Source organism: Macaca thibetana, chromosome 3, assembly GCF_024542745.1.
Source record: "Macaca thibetana thibetana isolate TM-01 chromosome 3, ASM2454274v1, whole genome shotgun sequence".
NCBI classification, from domain to species: domain Eukaryota; kingdom Metazoa; phylum Chordata; class Mammalia; order Primates; family Cercopithecidae; genus Macaca; species Macaca thibetana.
In genome coordinates, this window is record NC_065580.1 from 167,885,161 (window position 1) to 167,900,571 (window position 15,411).

Sequence of the window (15,411 nt, forward strand, 5' to 3'; positions counted from 1 at the left end):
TTTTTTCTGTTTTTTGGGCAAGTATCGCAAGATACAAATGCATCACATTGAGTATTGAAGCTCTGAGTTATTTATATGAGAAATCACAGTCTTTCTAAGAAATGGGACTTTAGGCCAGGTACGGTGGTTCACGCCTGGAGTCCCAGCACTTTGGGAGGCGGAGGTGGGCAGATCATCCAAGATAAGGAGTTCGAGACCAGCCTGGCCAACCTGGTGAAACCCCGTCTCTACCACAAATACAAAAATTAGCCAGGCGTGGTGGCAGGCACCCGTAATCCCAGCTACTTGGGAGGCTGAGGCAGGAGAATTGCTTGAACCTGGGAGGCAGAGGTTGCAGTGAGCTGAGATCTTGCCACTGCACTCCAGCCTGGGCGACAGAGCGAGACTCCATGAAAGAAAGAAAGAAAAGAATGAAAAGAAGGAAGGAAGGAAGGAAGGAAGGAAAGAAGGAAGGAAGGAAGGGAGGGAGGGAGGGAGGGAGGGAGGGAAGGAAGAAATGGAACTTCGCTTCTTTTTTTTGGTATATGCAAATACAGCTAAGAACCAGTTTCGGACCAGGGCTAGGTCATCCCAACGTCTAGCACAAAGGAGGTGAAGAAAAGAGCAAACTAGAAACTGTCAGTTTTGATCCATGTTTAATGAAAAAGAAGTTACATGAATAGAAATGGACATAAAACAAAGAATTCAATTTGAGAAAATGTGGTGATAGGGAGAACAAGGAGAAATCGTTTTCATTCTGAATTTACTCGCATATTCCTATTAGCTGTTACTGATCTAAAACATCTCCTTAAATCCAAAACAATAGTTACAAGTTCACTGATGTTTTCAAGGGCACTCACCCAAATAATGTCCAAACAATCTTTTCCCATGTCCCCCTCCCCCCAGAACACACAGGCAAAGGCAGAGATGTTCACTGTAAGGTCACATGGCGTGAAGCAAATGCAACCTTATCTGTCTATTATTACAACAGCTGGTTAGCATTGGCAAATGTGCTTTGGTTACAAACACAGTTTCTGCTAATAATTTCATGAAGAAGCTTTTAGGATATGTGACCATTTATTCTCAGTACAATCAATCATTGAAGAATAAAAATCAGAGTACAAAAGCTTATACTCTGGTGAATATAAATACATGCGGAGAAGTTTCTGAGAGTTTAAATTTGAGCATATTTGAAATATTAAAGGCATGAAATTTTAAAAATACACATGTGAAACTACAGTGAACATGTTACGGGTTTGTTGCGTGGCTTAACTCTGCTCAGCCCATGATTCTTAGCTGGGTCAGTCAATATTCTATTTTTATCGTTTTCTACCCTGTTGTACGGCATGATCATATCTTCCTAAAAAAGAAAAATATATATATCTTTGGAAAAGAATTCTGATCTCCAAAAACATGTACTAGTAATAGTTTCACATTAATGATCTCATTTAAAATATCCCTTCTCTCAAGCTAGAAGCTGGCAAGCAGTAAATTCATCATAGACAGTTGCCATGTGGGTAACACAGAGAAGCAATAGATCTGACTCGTTATTCGTTTAAAATAAAAATCTTTTGGCCAGCACAGGGCAGTCATCAACCTCGTATGCTCACACTGAAAAACTGAAAGTTAGGATGAGCCCTGCCTCTTCTGATACTGTATTCGAAGTTTCTCCAGTTGTTCCACACATTGAGACTGGGCCAACCTCAACGTCCGATTCTCCTCCGTCAGAGCCTCGAATTCCCGAACCAGCTCAGCAGCATCCACCTTCTCCTTTTCTGCCTGATCCAACTTGGCAATGAGCTCCTTCCTGAAGATTCAGGGTACAGGGCAGGAAGAAGCACAGAATTCAACGCAAACAAATTAAATTACTCAGTAATAGCATGACGGAAGTAGAATGATTCATTCTGTTCTTCTGAATTGTTTCCCATCCTTACTTGCCTCCAATGACTTTTATTTGTCCAGCTTTGCAAGTTTTATGTCCCATTTATTCTAGTATCTCTACTAGACACTTCCAAAATACTAACTATACACCAAAAGTCCTATAGGTTAATAGTCAAAAACATGATCATTTTAAGAATACAAAAAATTGTGAAAATAATTTAGAAAAAAATCTGTGTATAATTTTTCATAATTTAAGATGCTGCCTGTTGTCTCATAGGGAGGACAACTATAGTTTTCTCTCGGCTGAGTCTTTGTCCCCCAAATTCATTGTTATCTTCCTTTGTTTCCTATATCGGAGTTGAACAAATCTCCAACAGACTTCTTTGAACTACAGAATCCCAACTCTGTCCTTGTAGATATTACCTCCTATGTCTTTCCCTAATCCTTACACACATGTTGCAGCCCAAATTAACAAAACGATGTGTCCACATTTGATGCTGGCCTGACTCTAGAATTGAGGAAGCAGGCTGAAGGTACTGTAGGAAAACTGTAATGACAACACTTTAAAGAAACTCAGTTCTTAGTTAATATTTGTAAATAATTCATTGAGGTAAATACACACAATAAGAACTAAAGGCTGGGCACAGCGGTTCACATCTGTAATCCCAGCACTTTGAGAGACCTAGGCAAACGGATCGCTTGAGTCCCGGAGTTTGAGACCATCCTTGGCAACATAGCGAGACACCATCTCTACAAAAAATTAGGAAATCAGCTGGGTATGATGGCTGACAACCGTAGTTCCAGCTACTCGGGAGGCTGTGGCAGGAGGATCACTTGAGCCTGGGAGGTTGAGGCTGCAGTGAGCTGTAATTGTGCCACTATACTCCAGCCTGGGCAAAAGAGTGAGATCCTGTCTCAAAAAAGTAAATAAATAAGTAAAGTAATGAGTTAAAGATCTTCAGTCCGTGTGTAGATTTAATAAACATGACAACTCAAAGGATACCAGGTCTGTCTCCCGTATGGAGGTCAGGTAATCCTAACCTAGACAAAATCTAACTGAATTCTCCTTTGCCTCATATTTCTTCCTCCTCTGTAGGGCAAAAAACAGTTGGTAAATGTCCTTCAGATACAGAGTTTTCTAGATGGGTTTTCCAAAGGGAAGGTTTTGCACTGCTGGTGTTAACGTTAGATGACTGTAGGTTGTACTGAAAGCTTTATTAGATTTTTGAATTGAATTAAATAAATGTGTATTTTTAAATACAAACCAACACATCTAACCCATGACTTCAAAGATCTTATGCCCTAAAAGGAGGCTAACTAGAAGAAGATCTACGTAAAAATGACTCACAAAAACAGTTGGAGTCAATAATAATGTAGATGTGGAAGTATCTGGAAGTTACTTCATGATCATTCACAGAAGTTGTACCCAAATGACCAAAGCTTGGGACACACTGCCACCAGTCTCAGTCCCAAGCCTTCTCCTCCTAGGCTCCCCCTACCCTGCAAAGCTCCTGAGGTTTTATGGTTGTGTTCCTAGGCAATGGTTTTGAACCCTTGTTTTAAAGTAGTAATAACATTGCCTTAGCATAAAATACATGCAAATACTATCTTCCTTACATTCTTTCATCACTACAGTTGGCCACATTTCTAAAAGCCTCTCCTCTTCCTTCTTCCACTGATCAGATACTGATCTGACACAACATAATATGAAAAGAAGAAAGGAAAGTACATACATTCCCGAAAAGCAATAATATTCAAGTTTATGTTGGAAATAAGCCTGTGGCCACTGGGAACAAGGGGCAGTGGGGGTTGCTCATCAAAACACAGCCTGTAATGTTTCAATAATCCAGAGCTAGAAAACAGCCTGACCATCTCATTCAATTGGGTTTCCAAACATGTTTTATTATAGAATACTATTAGTTAAAAAAAAAATTGAACACAAACCCAGACTACTTCTACATATGTCTGCATATTCATTCATAAATTATATACCTGCCAATATATTACATACATTATAAAGCATACCCAAATGTAGATATATAACAGGATAAGACTGGATGCTAAACCTAGGGGGTGAAAGTCTTATGAGGAACAAAATATTTACATAACCTCAGCGTATCCCACAAATTACTTAATTGAAAAGTGAAATCAGTGACAAAAAATGGAAGGCCACTTTCATCAAATGACCAAAGTTGACACTGCTAGTCATGAGATAATGGATATCACACGCACTGTGAAACACACATCATTTCTGTGGTATTCCTGCCAAAAATGTACAATCTATATCTAATCATACAGACAAAATTAAATTCAGGGAAATTCTACAAAATTGCTAACCTGTATCTTAAAAAATGTTAAGAACTCCTCCGTATTTAAAGAAACCAAAAAGAAATGACAACATAGGCAATGTGCTATTCTAAACTGAAAAAAAAAATAGTTTTGAAGAACATTATTGAGAAACTGATGTAATTTGAATATGAACTGTGAATTACATAATAATACTGTATCAGTGCTAAATTTCTTGATTTTAATTATTATACCATGGTTAAAAGAGAGAATGTTATTGTTTCAGAATATACTTACTGAAGTGTTTAGGGCAATGTGGAACATGATGGTGTGTGTATGTACGCATATGTATATACACACATATATGCATACACATACATATATGTATTTGCACACATGTATACATACACATATGTATATATGTATGCGTGTGTATATGAGAAACAGAGAGAGAGAAAGAAAACCCCAGTACTGTCGTGAGGAAGAATAAGGCACAACTGGGGAAAGTTTTAGTAACTGTTGAATCCAGTAAAGCATATATGGGAATGTGTTTTTTTGTTTTGTTTTGTTTCATTTTTGTTTTGGTTTTTTTGAGATGGAGTCTCGCTCTGTCACCCAGGCCAGAGTGCAGTGGTGTGATCTCGGCTCACTGCAACCTCTGCCTCCTGGGATCAAGCAATTCTCCTGCCTCAGCCTCCCAAGTAGCTGGGACTGCAGGTGTGTGCCACCACGCTTGGCTCATTTTTGTATTTTTAGTATAGACGGGGTTTTACCACGTTGGCTGGGCTGGTCCTGACCTCAGGTGATCTGCCTGCCTCAGCCTCCCAAAGTACTGGGTTTATAGGCATGAGCCACTGTGCCCAGCCAGGAGTTCTTTATACTACTTTTGCAATTTTTCTCTAGGTTTGAAACTATCAAAATGCAGTTATCCTGAAAAAAAGACAAGGAGTAAATAAGGATAAAAGTTCTAGTATTTTCTTCCTGCACGCAGTGGCCTGCCTTGGATACCCACTTTGGTGTCCACTGAGCAAAACCAGACCTTAGAAAGTGTCCAATCAGGGAAAACTGGAAGATAATGTACATCACTGATACGCATATAAACAAAGTTCCTTTGGGCTCTTACTGATTTTTGAATCTTCCACACTCTTTAGCATAGAATAGGCTCGCAATAAATACTTACTAAATAAATAATTGAAGAAAAATGTAGCTCAGAGATAAATACAGTAATTTATGTTTTAAAAATGAGGAAATAGAAATTGAAAGTGTTCCATTTAATGGAAAAAGTCACACAGCTAATAAGAAAGAGTCAGAAATCCAGCTTATCTTCTGATCAAATGTTTAGTTTTGTGTCCCTAAGCATAGCTTAGGTAGTAAATGTCAATAATTAAATATTGATTAGTAAAATTCCTCATGTAATTATTTTTAAAACATTAATGAGTAAAACCAATTTTAAGAAAAAAAAAAAAAAGGCCAGGCTCAGAGGCTCACACCTGTAATCCCAGCACTTTAAGAGGCCGAGGCGGGCGGATCACTTGAGGTCAGGAGCTCGAGACCAGCCTGGCCAACATGGTGAAACCCCGTGTCTACTGAAAATACAAAAATTAGCCAGGCATGGTGATGTGTGCCTGTAATCCCAGCTACTCAGGAGGCTGAGGCAGGAGAATCGCTGGAACCTGGGAGGTGGAGATGCAGTAAGCCGGGATCGCATCGCTGCACTCCTGCCTGGGCAACAGAGTGAGTCTTCATCTCAAAAAAAAGAAAAAAAAAAAAAGAGAGAGAGAGACATGCTTTAAATCCCCTATCCATCAAACAGATCATCTATTCTGGTTCTATTTTTCCCTTCAAATTGCTTGTGTCGTATAAACGATTTAGGTGGAGATAGAGTTTTGCTTTCAAATCACGGTCTGGGAGGTGGTGGTAATGGGGATAACAATGGCTATTTCCCTGGCTCCATATCTAACCTCATGTAAAACTCCTGAAGCTACCTGTCATTAATTTTGACTGACAGAGGTAATAAATCACAAAATCATAGATTTTTACAATTTGAAAGAATAGTCTAAATTGTCTGGTCTGATCTTCTTGCATTGGAGAAAGTCAATAATAATTTCTTCTTTACTGGAACTCAGAAGACTCAGTGGATATGTTTCTAAATTAGTTTCATGTATTTGATAAGCAATTATACAGACATCCAATGAAAACTGTCACAACGTCTGTTGCTTCCTGTCCAGGACCTATTTATATAGATATATTTATGCTCATCCATTAGCAATTCATAATTAAACCCTGGCACATCAAGCTACAAAAACAATCTTATAAATAGATGATCTGAAGAACAAATCAATATTTATTATAGGCTAGAATGTGGTTCTGCCTTTGATTTATTGGTTCTATTTGTATCGTTTCCTTGAATGTAATGTAATATGGGGGTAGAAGACAATAGTTAGAGAGACCGTATTTCTGCAGCCACGAATCTGTAACATAGCTTTCCACATGATGCCATTCAATAGCCTAAAAGGTCATAACTTTGGAGTTCACCATAGCTCATCTGTTGTCCCCATCCTAAGCCACATGCCTGGAAAGGTTTTTAGTTGCTAAAACAAACAGGGGAAGAGAAAGTCCAAGTGAATTGGTTAAGAAAACTTTCAAACTTTGTGGAAATTAATTCCAAAATTAAGGAGATTCTTTATGTTGCAGGAGTCTGAGATGTGGATTCATCACTGGAAGAAATATTTCTCTGTGCTAAGGAGACCACTACTAGGGATCTTGGCACTGTCAAAGTTAACTAAGGACTTTTATTTGGGAAAGGCAAAATTCTAGACAGTTTGGCCCCAGTGAGCTAAAGAATTTGGGGCAATAATATAATAAAATATCTTTATCATAGGGAGAATTTTATTTTTAAATAGGGATTTAGACTGTACTGTTGGTGGATCTTGAGAGATTTATGGCCAAGTAAAAGCATTCATACACAGGAGAGAAGGAGTCAATGCCTTAAGATGACAGAAAGGATGCCAAAGTCGACCTTCATTTTATCCAGGTGGAGGAATAATAAATGATATTGAACTGAGATTTCCAAAGCTCAGTCTAGACTATGTTGTTGAAGCCATACAAATGCTTTAATGCATGAACAAATGTACTAATATCTATTGGGAAGCAAAGGGCAATACGGCACCCTTGCAGGAGGAAGTCAGACTTGCTCCAAAGCAGGATTTCTCATCCTTGGTACAACTGACATTGTGGGCCAGGCGATTCTTTGTTGTCGGGCACCGTGTATACATTGGCATTGTAGGAAGTCTAGCAGTAACCTTGGCCTCTACTCACTAGATGTCAATAGCAAACCCACCCTCACCCCCAGTCATTCCAGCCAAAAATGTCTCTAAGTATTGCCAATGTAGGGTGGGGCAGGTGTGGAGAATTTCCCGGTGAAAAACCACCACTCTAAAGGAAATGGAGATTCCCACTATCAATCACCCTAAAAAGAATTAATCCTGGGACAGGAAGAAAGTGGACGGCAAAAGGTTTCCTCACTCTGCTTCCCCAGACATTGGATTGGAGCCTCTTGCCTCAGCAAGGGAAACCTACTTAACGGAGCTCTCACTGAGAAGAGTAAATATGCTGTCCCTTCTAACCCTCCTAATGCCTGAGGTTGCAATTTTTTGAATTGGGAAAATCAGACCTTGGCAATGACCTTGAGCAGTAGGATATAAATAACTCTCCCACATTGAGTGTTCCAATAATGGAACACTAGGCATAAGTTTAATATAGTTTTGGGCAGACAATTAGGTGTAGAAATACTTGGGAATGAAATACCCATTAAATGACTGGGCTGCACGTAATTATGTGGTGTAAAACACCCAAATCATTATGATTGGGGCATTAACAGAAAGCGTAATCTCACAGCCTGATGGCATCTGGGATATTGAAATTTCACAAAAAATTAAATACTAAAATGAAAGAATACCTTTGGCTACATCTCTGTCTCCATACACAAAGTAAAGAACCGAGGCAGTCCTTTGCTCTTCTACACATTTGCTCAGCAAGTATTTATTGAAAGTCTGTTACAAGCCAGCCACCGACCTCTATTCTTGCTAGCCAAGTCAGTCTTGGGAAGCGCATCTCCACAGCTGGAAAATGAACTCAAATCTCATATCTTACCCAGAAGGCATCTGACTCGTATCAGACATCGTAGGAAAGAGGAGATAGAACTTTTTTCCACGTTACTATATATCCTGCAAACACTCGTGGAGAAATATCTCCATTTACCTTATATTTATGATAACAAAAATGTAATTTCTGGAGGCTGAGTAAATATTTAAGAAAAATATCTTAGGTATATAAAAGTGAGGTTTGGTTTTCAGTGTCACCTTCCTGTGGAATCCTTTTTCAAAGAAAGTCATACCCTGAAGGGATGCAAATAAAACAGATAAAATTGGTCCTTCTCTGGTTGATCTGGGTACAGTCCCCTGCCTGACACGCTCTCCCTCCTGAATCCATGAGAGACTCCTCAGAACACACTCTAAAAGCTTCTGCCTTTGGGAATATCCTTAAGAAATAAATGCTTCTGGTTAAACATTTTAAAAAACGTTAAAACCTCCTGTTATTAGAAATCTCAGATAAATATCATGACTAAAAACAAACCAAAATTCCACGAATTTTAGTTTATGCCTTTGCAAATTACACATGCACCCTTTTGCCCCATCTTGATATGCTCCCCTAGATGAAATGTTACTCCCCTAATCATCATTTTATACTTTTTAAAAAGACATGAGAATATAAGTCACACATTGATTTTGATGGCCTCATATGAAAACCCCTTTCTAATATTTTGCCTGAACACACTAAAATTACGTAACATTTTTCACCTCAGAAACAAAAAGACAACCAAATTAAAAAACAGGCAAAAGATCTTTAGAGTTATTTCTCCAAGAAGCCATAGAAACGGCCAATGAAGCACAGGAGAACCCGTGCAACATCATTAGCCATCAGATAACTGTAAATCAAAACCACAATGGCACATTGTTTCACACCCACTAGAGATGGCTAGAATCTAAAAGGCACAGGAAGTGTTGGCAAAGATGTGGAAAAATTGGAACCTTGATACACTGCTGGCAAGAATATAAAATGTCAACCCCTTTGAAAACAGTCTGGCAGTTTCTCAAAAGGTTACACATTGAGTTATCATATAAGCCAACAATTCTACTGTTAGGAACCTACTCAAGAGAATTGAAAACATATGTCTACCTCAAAAATTGCACACAAATGTTCATAGCAGCATTATTCACAATAGCTAAGAAGTACAAACCAACCCATTAAATGTCCATTAGCCTATAAAAGAATAAAATATTGTATATTCATACAATGGAATATTATTCAGCAATAAAAGAATAAAGTACTGATGCATGATACAATGGGGGTGAACCTTAAAAACATTATGCTAAGTGAAAAAAGCCAATCACAAAAGATTGTATATTATATGATTCCATTTGTATGAAATGTCCAGAATAAGCAAATCCATAGAGACAGAAAGTAGATTATTGTTTGCCAAAGTCCAGAAATCAAGGGTCAATGGGGAGTAACTGCCAAAGGGTGCCAGATTTATTTCTGCAGTGAAGGAAATGTTGTAAAGTTGGTGATGGTTGCACAACTCTGTGAATATACTGAAAACCACCGAATTGTAATAGCCAGGATATAGGATCAACCTAAGTGTCCAAGTGTCCCTCAGTAGAAGAATAGATTTTTTAATGTGATATATCTATACAATGAAATACTATTCAGCCATTTTGAAAAATGAAATCTTGTCATTTGCAACAACATGGATGAACCTGGAGGACATTATGTTAAATGAAATAAGCCAGGCACAGAAGGACAAAGACCACACGATCTCACTTCTATGTGGAATCTAAAAAAGTTGATCTGATCTCATTGATGTAGAGAGTAGAATACTGATTACCAGAGGCTGGGGAGGGTGGTAGGGAGAGGGGCATGGGATGGGGTTATTCAATGGGTACACAGTTACAGTTAAACAGGAAGAATAACGTCTGGTGTTCTCCTGTACAGTAGGGTGACTGTAGTTAACAATGATGTACACTTCAAAACAGCTAAAAGAGAGGATTCTGAATGTTCTCATCACAAAGAAATGACAAATATTCGAGGTGATGAATATGCTAATCACACTGGTTTGATCATTACACAATGTATGAAAACATTACGCTCGACCCCATAACTAAGTACAATTACTACATGTCAATTAAAAACAAAATAAAACTGACCAGGCGCATGGCTCACGCCTCTAATCCCAGCACTTTAGGAGGCCGATCACTTGAGGCCAGGAGTCTGAGAGCAGCCTGGCCAACATGGCGAAACCCTGACTCTACTAAAAATATAAAAATTAGCCCAGAGTTGGGACACACACCTGTAATCCCAGCTATTCGGGGGGCTGAGGTGGGAGGATTGCTTGAACCTGGGAGGCAGAGGTTGCAGTGAGCCAAGATGGCACCGTTGCACTCCAGCCTGGGTGACTGAGCAAGAGACTGTCTCAGAAAAATAAAATAAAATAAAATAGTTTATAAAAAATACATAACCTGAGGATGCAAAGACATAAGGATGATACAATTGACTTTGGGGACTCGGGAAAGGGTGGGAGAGGCGTGGGGAATAAAAGACTACACATTGGGTGACAGGTGCACCAAAATCTCAGAAATCATCACTAAAGAACTTACTCATGTAACCAATCACCACCTGTGCCCCAGAAACATATTGAAATAAAAACATCAAAATGAATAAATAAAACATTCTTCAATCTGACTTTTCTGAGAGTGTCTCTTTTCCTGACATTTAAGTTAATCTTCTAAACACCAAAGTACCCAATACAATATTTCATACCAAAAAAAATAAATAAGTGGTTTCTCTACTGGACAAGATAAAATGCTTTATCTGGAACAAAGCAAACTTTACAGCTGATTGCAGTTTAATAATATACTTTAAAAATTTTCTGTCAAACAATTTGGTAATAGATCTCATTTTTAAATTTTTTTTCTAAATTTGGTGATAGATTTCAAAAGCCATAAAATGTCTATATCTCACTTCAATGAGTTTCATATTACATACACAAAAAGCTATGTATGTTGTAGAAATATGCTTATAATATTTACGGGAAAAAATCATTTTATACATTCCATGTTAGTATATATGCAATTATATTAAAATGTCTCTTCACGTGAAAAAGGCCTCGAAATAATTAGATTAAAATGATGGAGTTCTTTAAAGATATCAGAATTTTTGGTAATTTTTCAAAGCTTTCAAGAAAGTCTTTCCCATCTTTTTTTACACTGAGAAGAAAAAAAATCAATAAAAATATAACAAACCTCTCGTACATCATTGGTCATAAGCCAGAAGTGATTCTTTAAATTGGATTCAGCCAATGCTGAGTTTATAATCCTAGAAAATGTTTGACTCTCTTTCTGCATCCAACACATATGATTTAAAATAACAGTTTCAGCAACTCTTCTCATCATGCCTCTTCAAATTCTCTCAAACTTGATCCAGGGAGACCTCCTCTGGAGATGAGAGAGAAGTTCAGTTTGGAGTTCAAACCTTAAGCAGTGTCTGAATGACTCCAATAAAGAAAAACTCTCTCTTAAAATACCTTAGTTAGCGTCTCTTTGCATCTAGCTTATGCCAGCCAAGGTAGAGGCAACACAATCAGCTACACTTTATGAAATGATGGGAAAGAAATTCTCAACAGAATCATCAAAAAATGGAGAGCTAACTACTTGGGTCAAATTCATTTGGCCCAATATATCTTGCTTGAAAATAAAGACTGTTCAGGAAAAGATCTGTTTGAAAATGAATTTCCACTTCAGTAAAGTCTTAACAAAAATAACGATCATTAATAATCCTTGGAAAACCAAGCTCTTGTATTTATAAATATAAGATATTACCATATTTCCCAATTTAACAATTTATCCTAGCTGTTCTTTTGTTTTTGTTTTTGTTTTTGAGATGGATTCTCACACTGTCGCCTGGGCTGGAGTGCAATGGTGTGATCTAGGCTCACTGCAACCTCCACCTCCCGGGTTCGAGCAATTTTCCTCCTAGCAGTCCTTCATTGCTGATATTGACTCTGTAATACCAGCACTTTGGGTGGCTGAGGTGGAAGGATTGCTGTAGGTCAGGAGTTTGAGACCAGCCTGGGCAACACAGCAAGACGCCATCTCTTTACAAAAATTTTTTTTAATTAACAGGGCATGCTTGCATGCGCCTGTGGTCCCAGCTATTCAGGAGGCTGAGGTAGGAGAGTTGCTGGAGCTCAGGAGGTTGAGGCTGCAGTGAGCTATGATTGCAGCACTGCACTCCAGCCTGGGTGACAGGGCAAGCCTTTGTCTCAAAAAAAAAAAAAAAAAAAAAAAAAAAAAAAAAAAAAAGGAAGAAAGGGCCCTGGTAGGTTAGGCCAAGAGCTTGGTGTGAACAGGGGCTCAGTGACTGGAGGACCCACCTCCTGCCCCGGGAGAAGTGAGGAGGCCAATGTAGCTGAAGTTGAGGGATGAGATTGGAAGTTCTACAGAGGTTCCAAGGCATCCCCAGGTAGGTCCTGAAATCTAGCCCAGAACTGGCTGTCATTTTCTAGCAACAAGAAACCCTAGGCAGGGAAACTAGTTACAATATTGCATCAACCGAGATCTCAAGTAATAAGTCCCAAGCCCAAATGGTAGAAGTGAGAATGAAGAAAAAGGAATTAGAAACTTTATGAAAAAGAAAAAACATATATAACGAAAGAATTTGGCCTTGGCCCTATATCTAGCCAATTATTTTGGGAGAAACTTCAAGTACTTTGGGGAAGGGAACAAGATGAGTTCTACAGAAACACACACGGGCATATAAGTAATTAACGAGGGGGTCTGGCCCACTTGTGTGTGGTCTGGAAGTTTGTATAAAATACCTCCACTAGCCTGCTAGCCATGTTATTTCTAGAAGCTGACTTTTCATTTTTTTATTTTTTGTTTTTATTTTTTTGAGACAGAGTCTCACTCTGTCACCCAGGCTGGAATGCAGTGGCATGATCTTGGCTCACTGCAACCTCCGCCTACTGGCTTGAAGCAATTCTCGTGACTCAGCTTCCTGAGTGGCTGGGATTACAGGCGTGTGCTACCTACTACTCTCAACTAATTTTTTTGTATTTTTAGTAGAGACGGGGTTTTGCCATGTTGACCAGGCTGGTCTTGAACTCCTGACCGCAGCTTATCCGCCTGCCTTGCCTCCCAAAGTGCTGGGATTATAGGTGTGAGCCTCTGTTCCTGGCCCCTTTTTTCATTTTAATATTGTTGTAGTGGTACCCAGAGTTATCACTGCTTTCAATGCAAACAGCAAGGATATGTTTCAAACATTAGATAGGAGTTGCTCTCGTGTCATTATCCTACCATATCTTTCTTTTTTTTTTTTTTTTTTTTTTTGAGATGGAGTTTTGCTCTTATTGCCCAGGCTGGAGTGCAATGGCGCAATCTCACCTCACTGTAACCTCCACCTCCTGGGTTCAAGTGATTCTCCTGCCTCAGCCTCCCAAGTAGCTGGGATTACATGCATCTGCCACCACACCGGGCTAATTTTTGTATTTTTAATAGAGACAGGGTTTTGCCATGTTGGCCAGGCTGGTCTTGAACTCCTGACGTCAGGTGATCTACTTGCCTCAGCCTCCCAAAGTGCTGGGATTACAGGTGTGAGTCACCGTGTCTGGTCCCTACCATATTTTTTTTAATGCAACATAAAAAAACTTACAGAGCATGTAATTTAGGGGATGAGTATTGCATTTCCAAAAAAAGAAAAAAAGCTACACATAAATTTAATTTAAATAACAAAGTCCTCCAGTACCTTCAGTCTGAAGAGTTTACAAATAGAGACATAATTACTGGAGATTTTTCTATCATACCACCACACTTCACACACATACACACACCAGAAGATACGTTTACAGGCTATTTGTCATACAACTAGTCGTCTTTGACTTCAATACAGGTCACGTGATTAATAATCTTCAATTCCTTCATGAAATTTTTTGTAGGACTCCAACCATGTGTTACCATGCAATCTGAGTATTCCAAGCAACTTTGTCAAAACTCTTAGAACAAAAAGAAAATAGTCAGACATAGGAGAGAAAAGTTTTGTTTGTGACCTCCTAATAAACATCTTTTAATCCCCTGTAGCCGAAAGTTTAGATATGATTTTATGTTTGAAGCATGGCAAAGCAAGGAAGGAAGGAAGGGTTTGTAAGGTACTAACTGAGGTCTACAGAAGTCTAGCTCCAAAACCCATACTGTCCACCATCAGGCTATACTGTCTGACCACCATTCTGGGAGTCTCAAAAATTCTAAGGATTTCACAAACTTCTCAACACAGAATGTATTTCATTCGCTTTCTTGTAAAAATTAAATTTCGTGTGTGTGTGTGTGTATTTTTATTATACCACCACACTTCACATACACGCACCAGAAGATATATTTATTTACAGGCTATTGATCATATAACTCTTCCTTTGACTTCAATACTGGTCACATTATTAATAATCATCAATTCCTTTATGAAATTTCATATCTATATTAATGAAAATAATAATCATTAATAACCTTGGAAAACCAAGCTCATGTATTTATAAATATAAGATATAACCATATTTCCTAATTTAACAATTCATCTTAGCAGCCCTTTATTGCTGATATTGACTCTGTAATCCCAGCACTTTGGGAGGCCAAGGTGGGAGGATTGCTTGAGGCCAGAAGTTTGAGACAAGCCTGGGCAAGATAACAAGATTCCATCTATTAAAAAAAAAAAATTTTTTTTGAGATAAGAGTCTCACTCTGTTGCCCAGGCTGAAGTATACTGGCACGTGATCTCAGCTCACTGCAATCTCTACCTCCCAGGTTCAAGTAATTCTCTTGCCTCAGTTTCCCGAGTAGCTGGGATTACAGGTGCCCGCCACCATGCCTGGCTAATTTTTGTATTTTTAATAGAGACAGGGTTTCACCACGTTGGCCAGGCTGGTCTCGAATTCGTGACCTCAAGTGATCTACCTGCCTCAGCCTCCCAAAGTGCTGGGATTACAGGTGTGGACCTCTGTGCCCGGCCCCCACAAAATATTTTTTAATTAGCTGAGCATGGTAGCATGTTTATTTCTTCTCCCCCTCCTTTTATTGGGGTGACACGTGATATATAAGAAATAAACAATCACAATATGTTTGTGTTCTGTTTCACACATTCAACAATAATTTACTCAGCCTC

General features: G+C 38.7%; 2 protein-coding genes across 4 annotated transcripts in view; one reads left to right on the plus strand and one right to left on the minus strand.

Annotated features, from left to right (window-relative positions):
* Positions 1-15,411, plus strand: part of RWDD2B (RWD domain containing 2B) — a 1,177,964-nt gene that overhangs the window by 1,008,486 nt on the left and 154,067 nt on the right. The window lies entirely within an intron of this gene.
* Positions 619-15,411, minus strand: part of MAP3K7CL (MAP3K7 C-terminal like) — a 44,948-nt gene continuing 30,155 nt past the window's right edge. For all 3 annotated transcript variants that reach the window (XM_050784738.1, XM_050784737.1, XM_050784740.1), the window contains one exon: positions 619-1,786. In XM_050784738.1, coding sequence (XP_050640695.1) covers positions 1,606-1,786 — 181 coding nt within the window. In that variant the 3' untranslated portion in view covers positions 619-1,605. The remainder of the gene's footprint in view (positions 1,787-15,411) is intronic.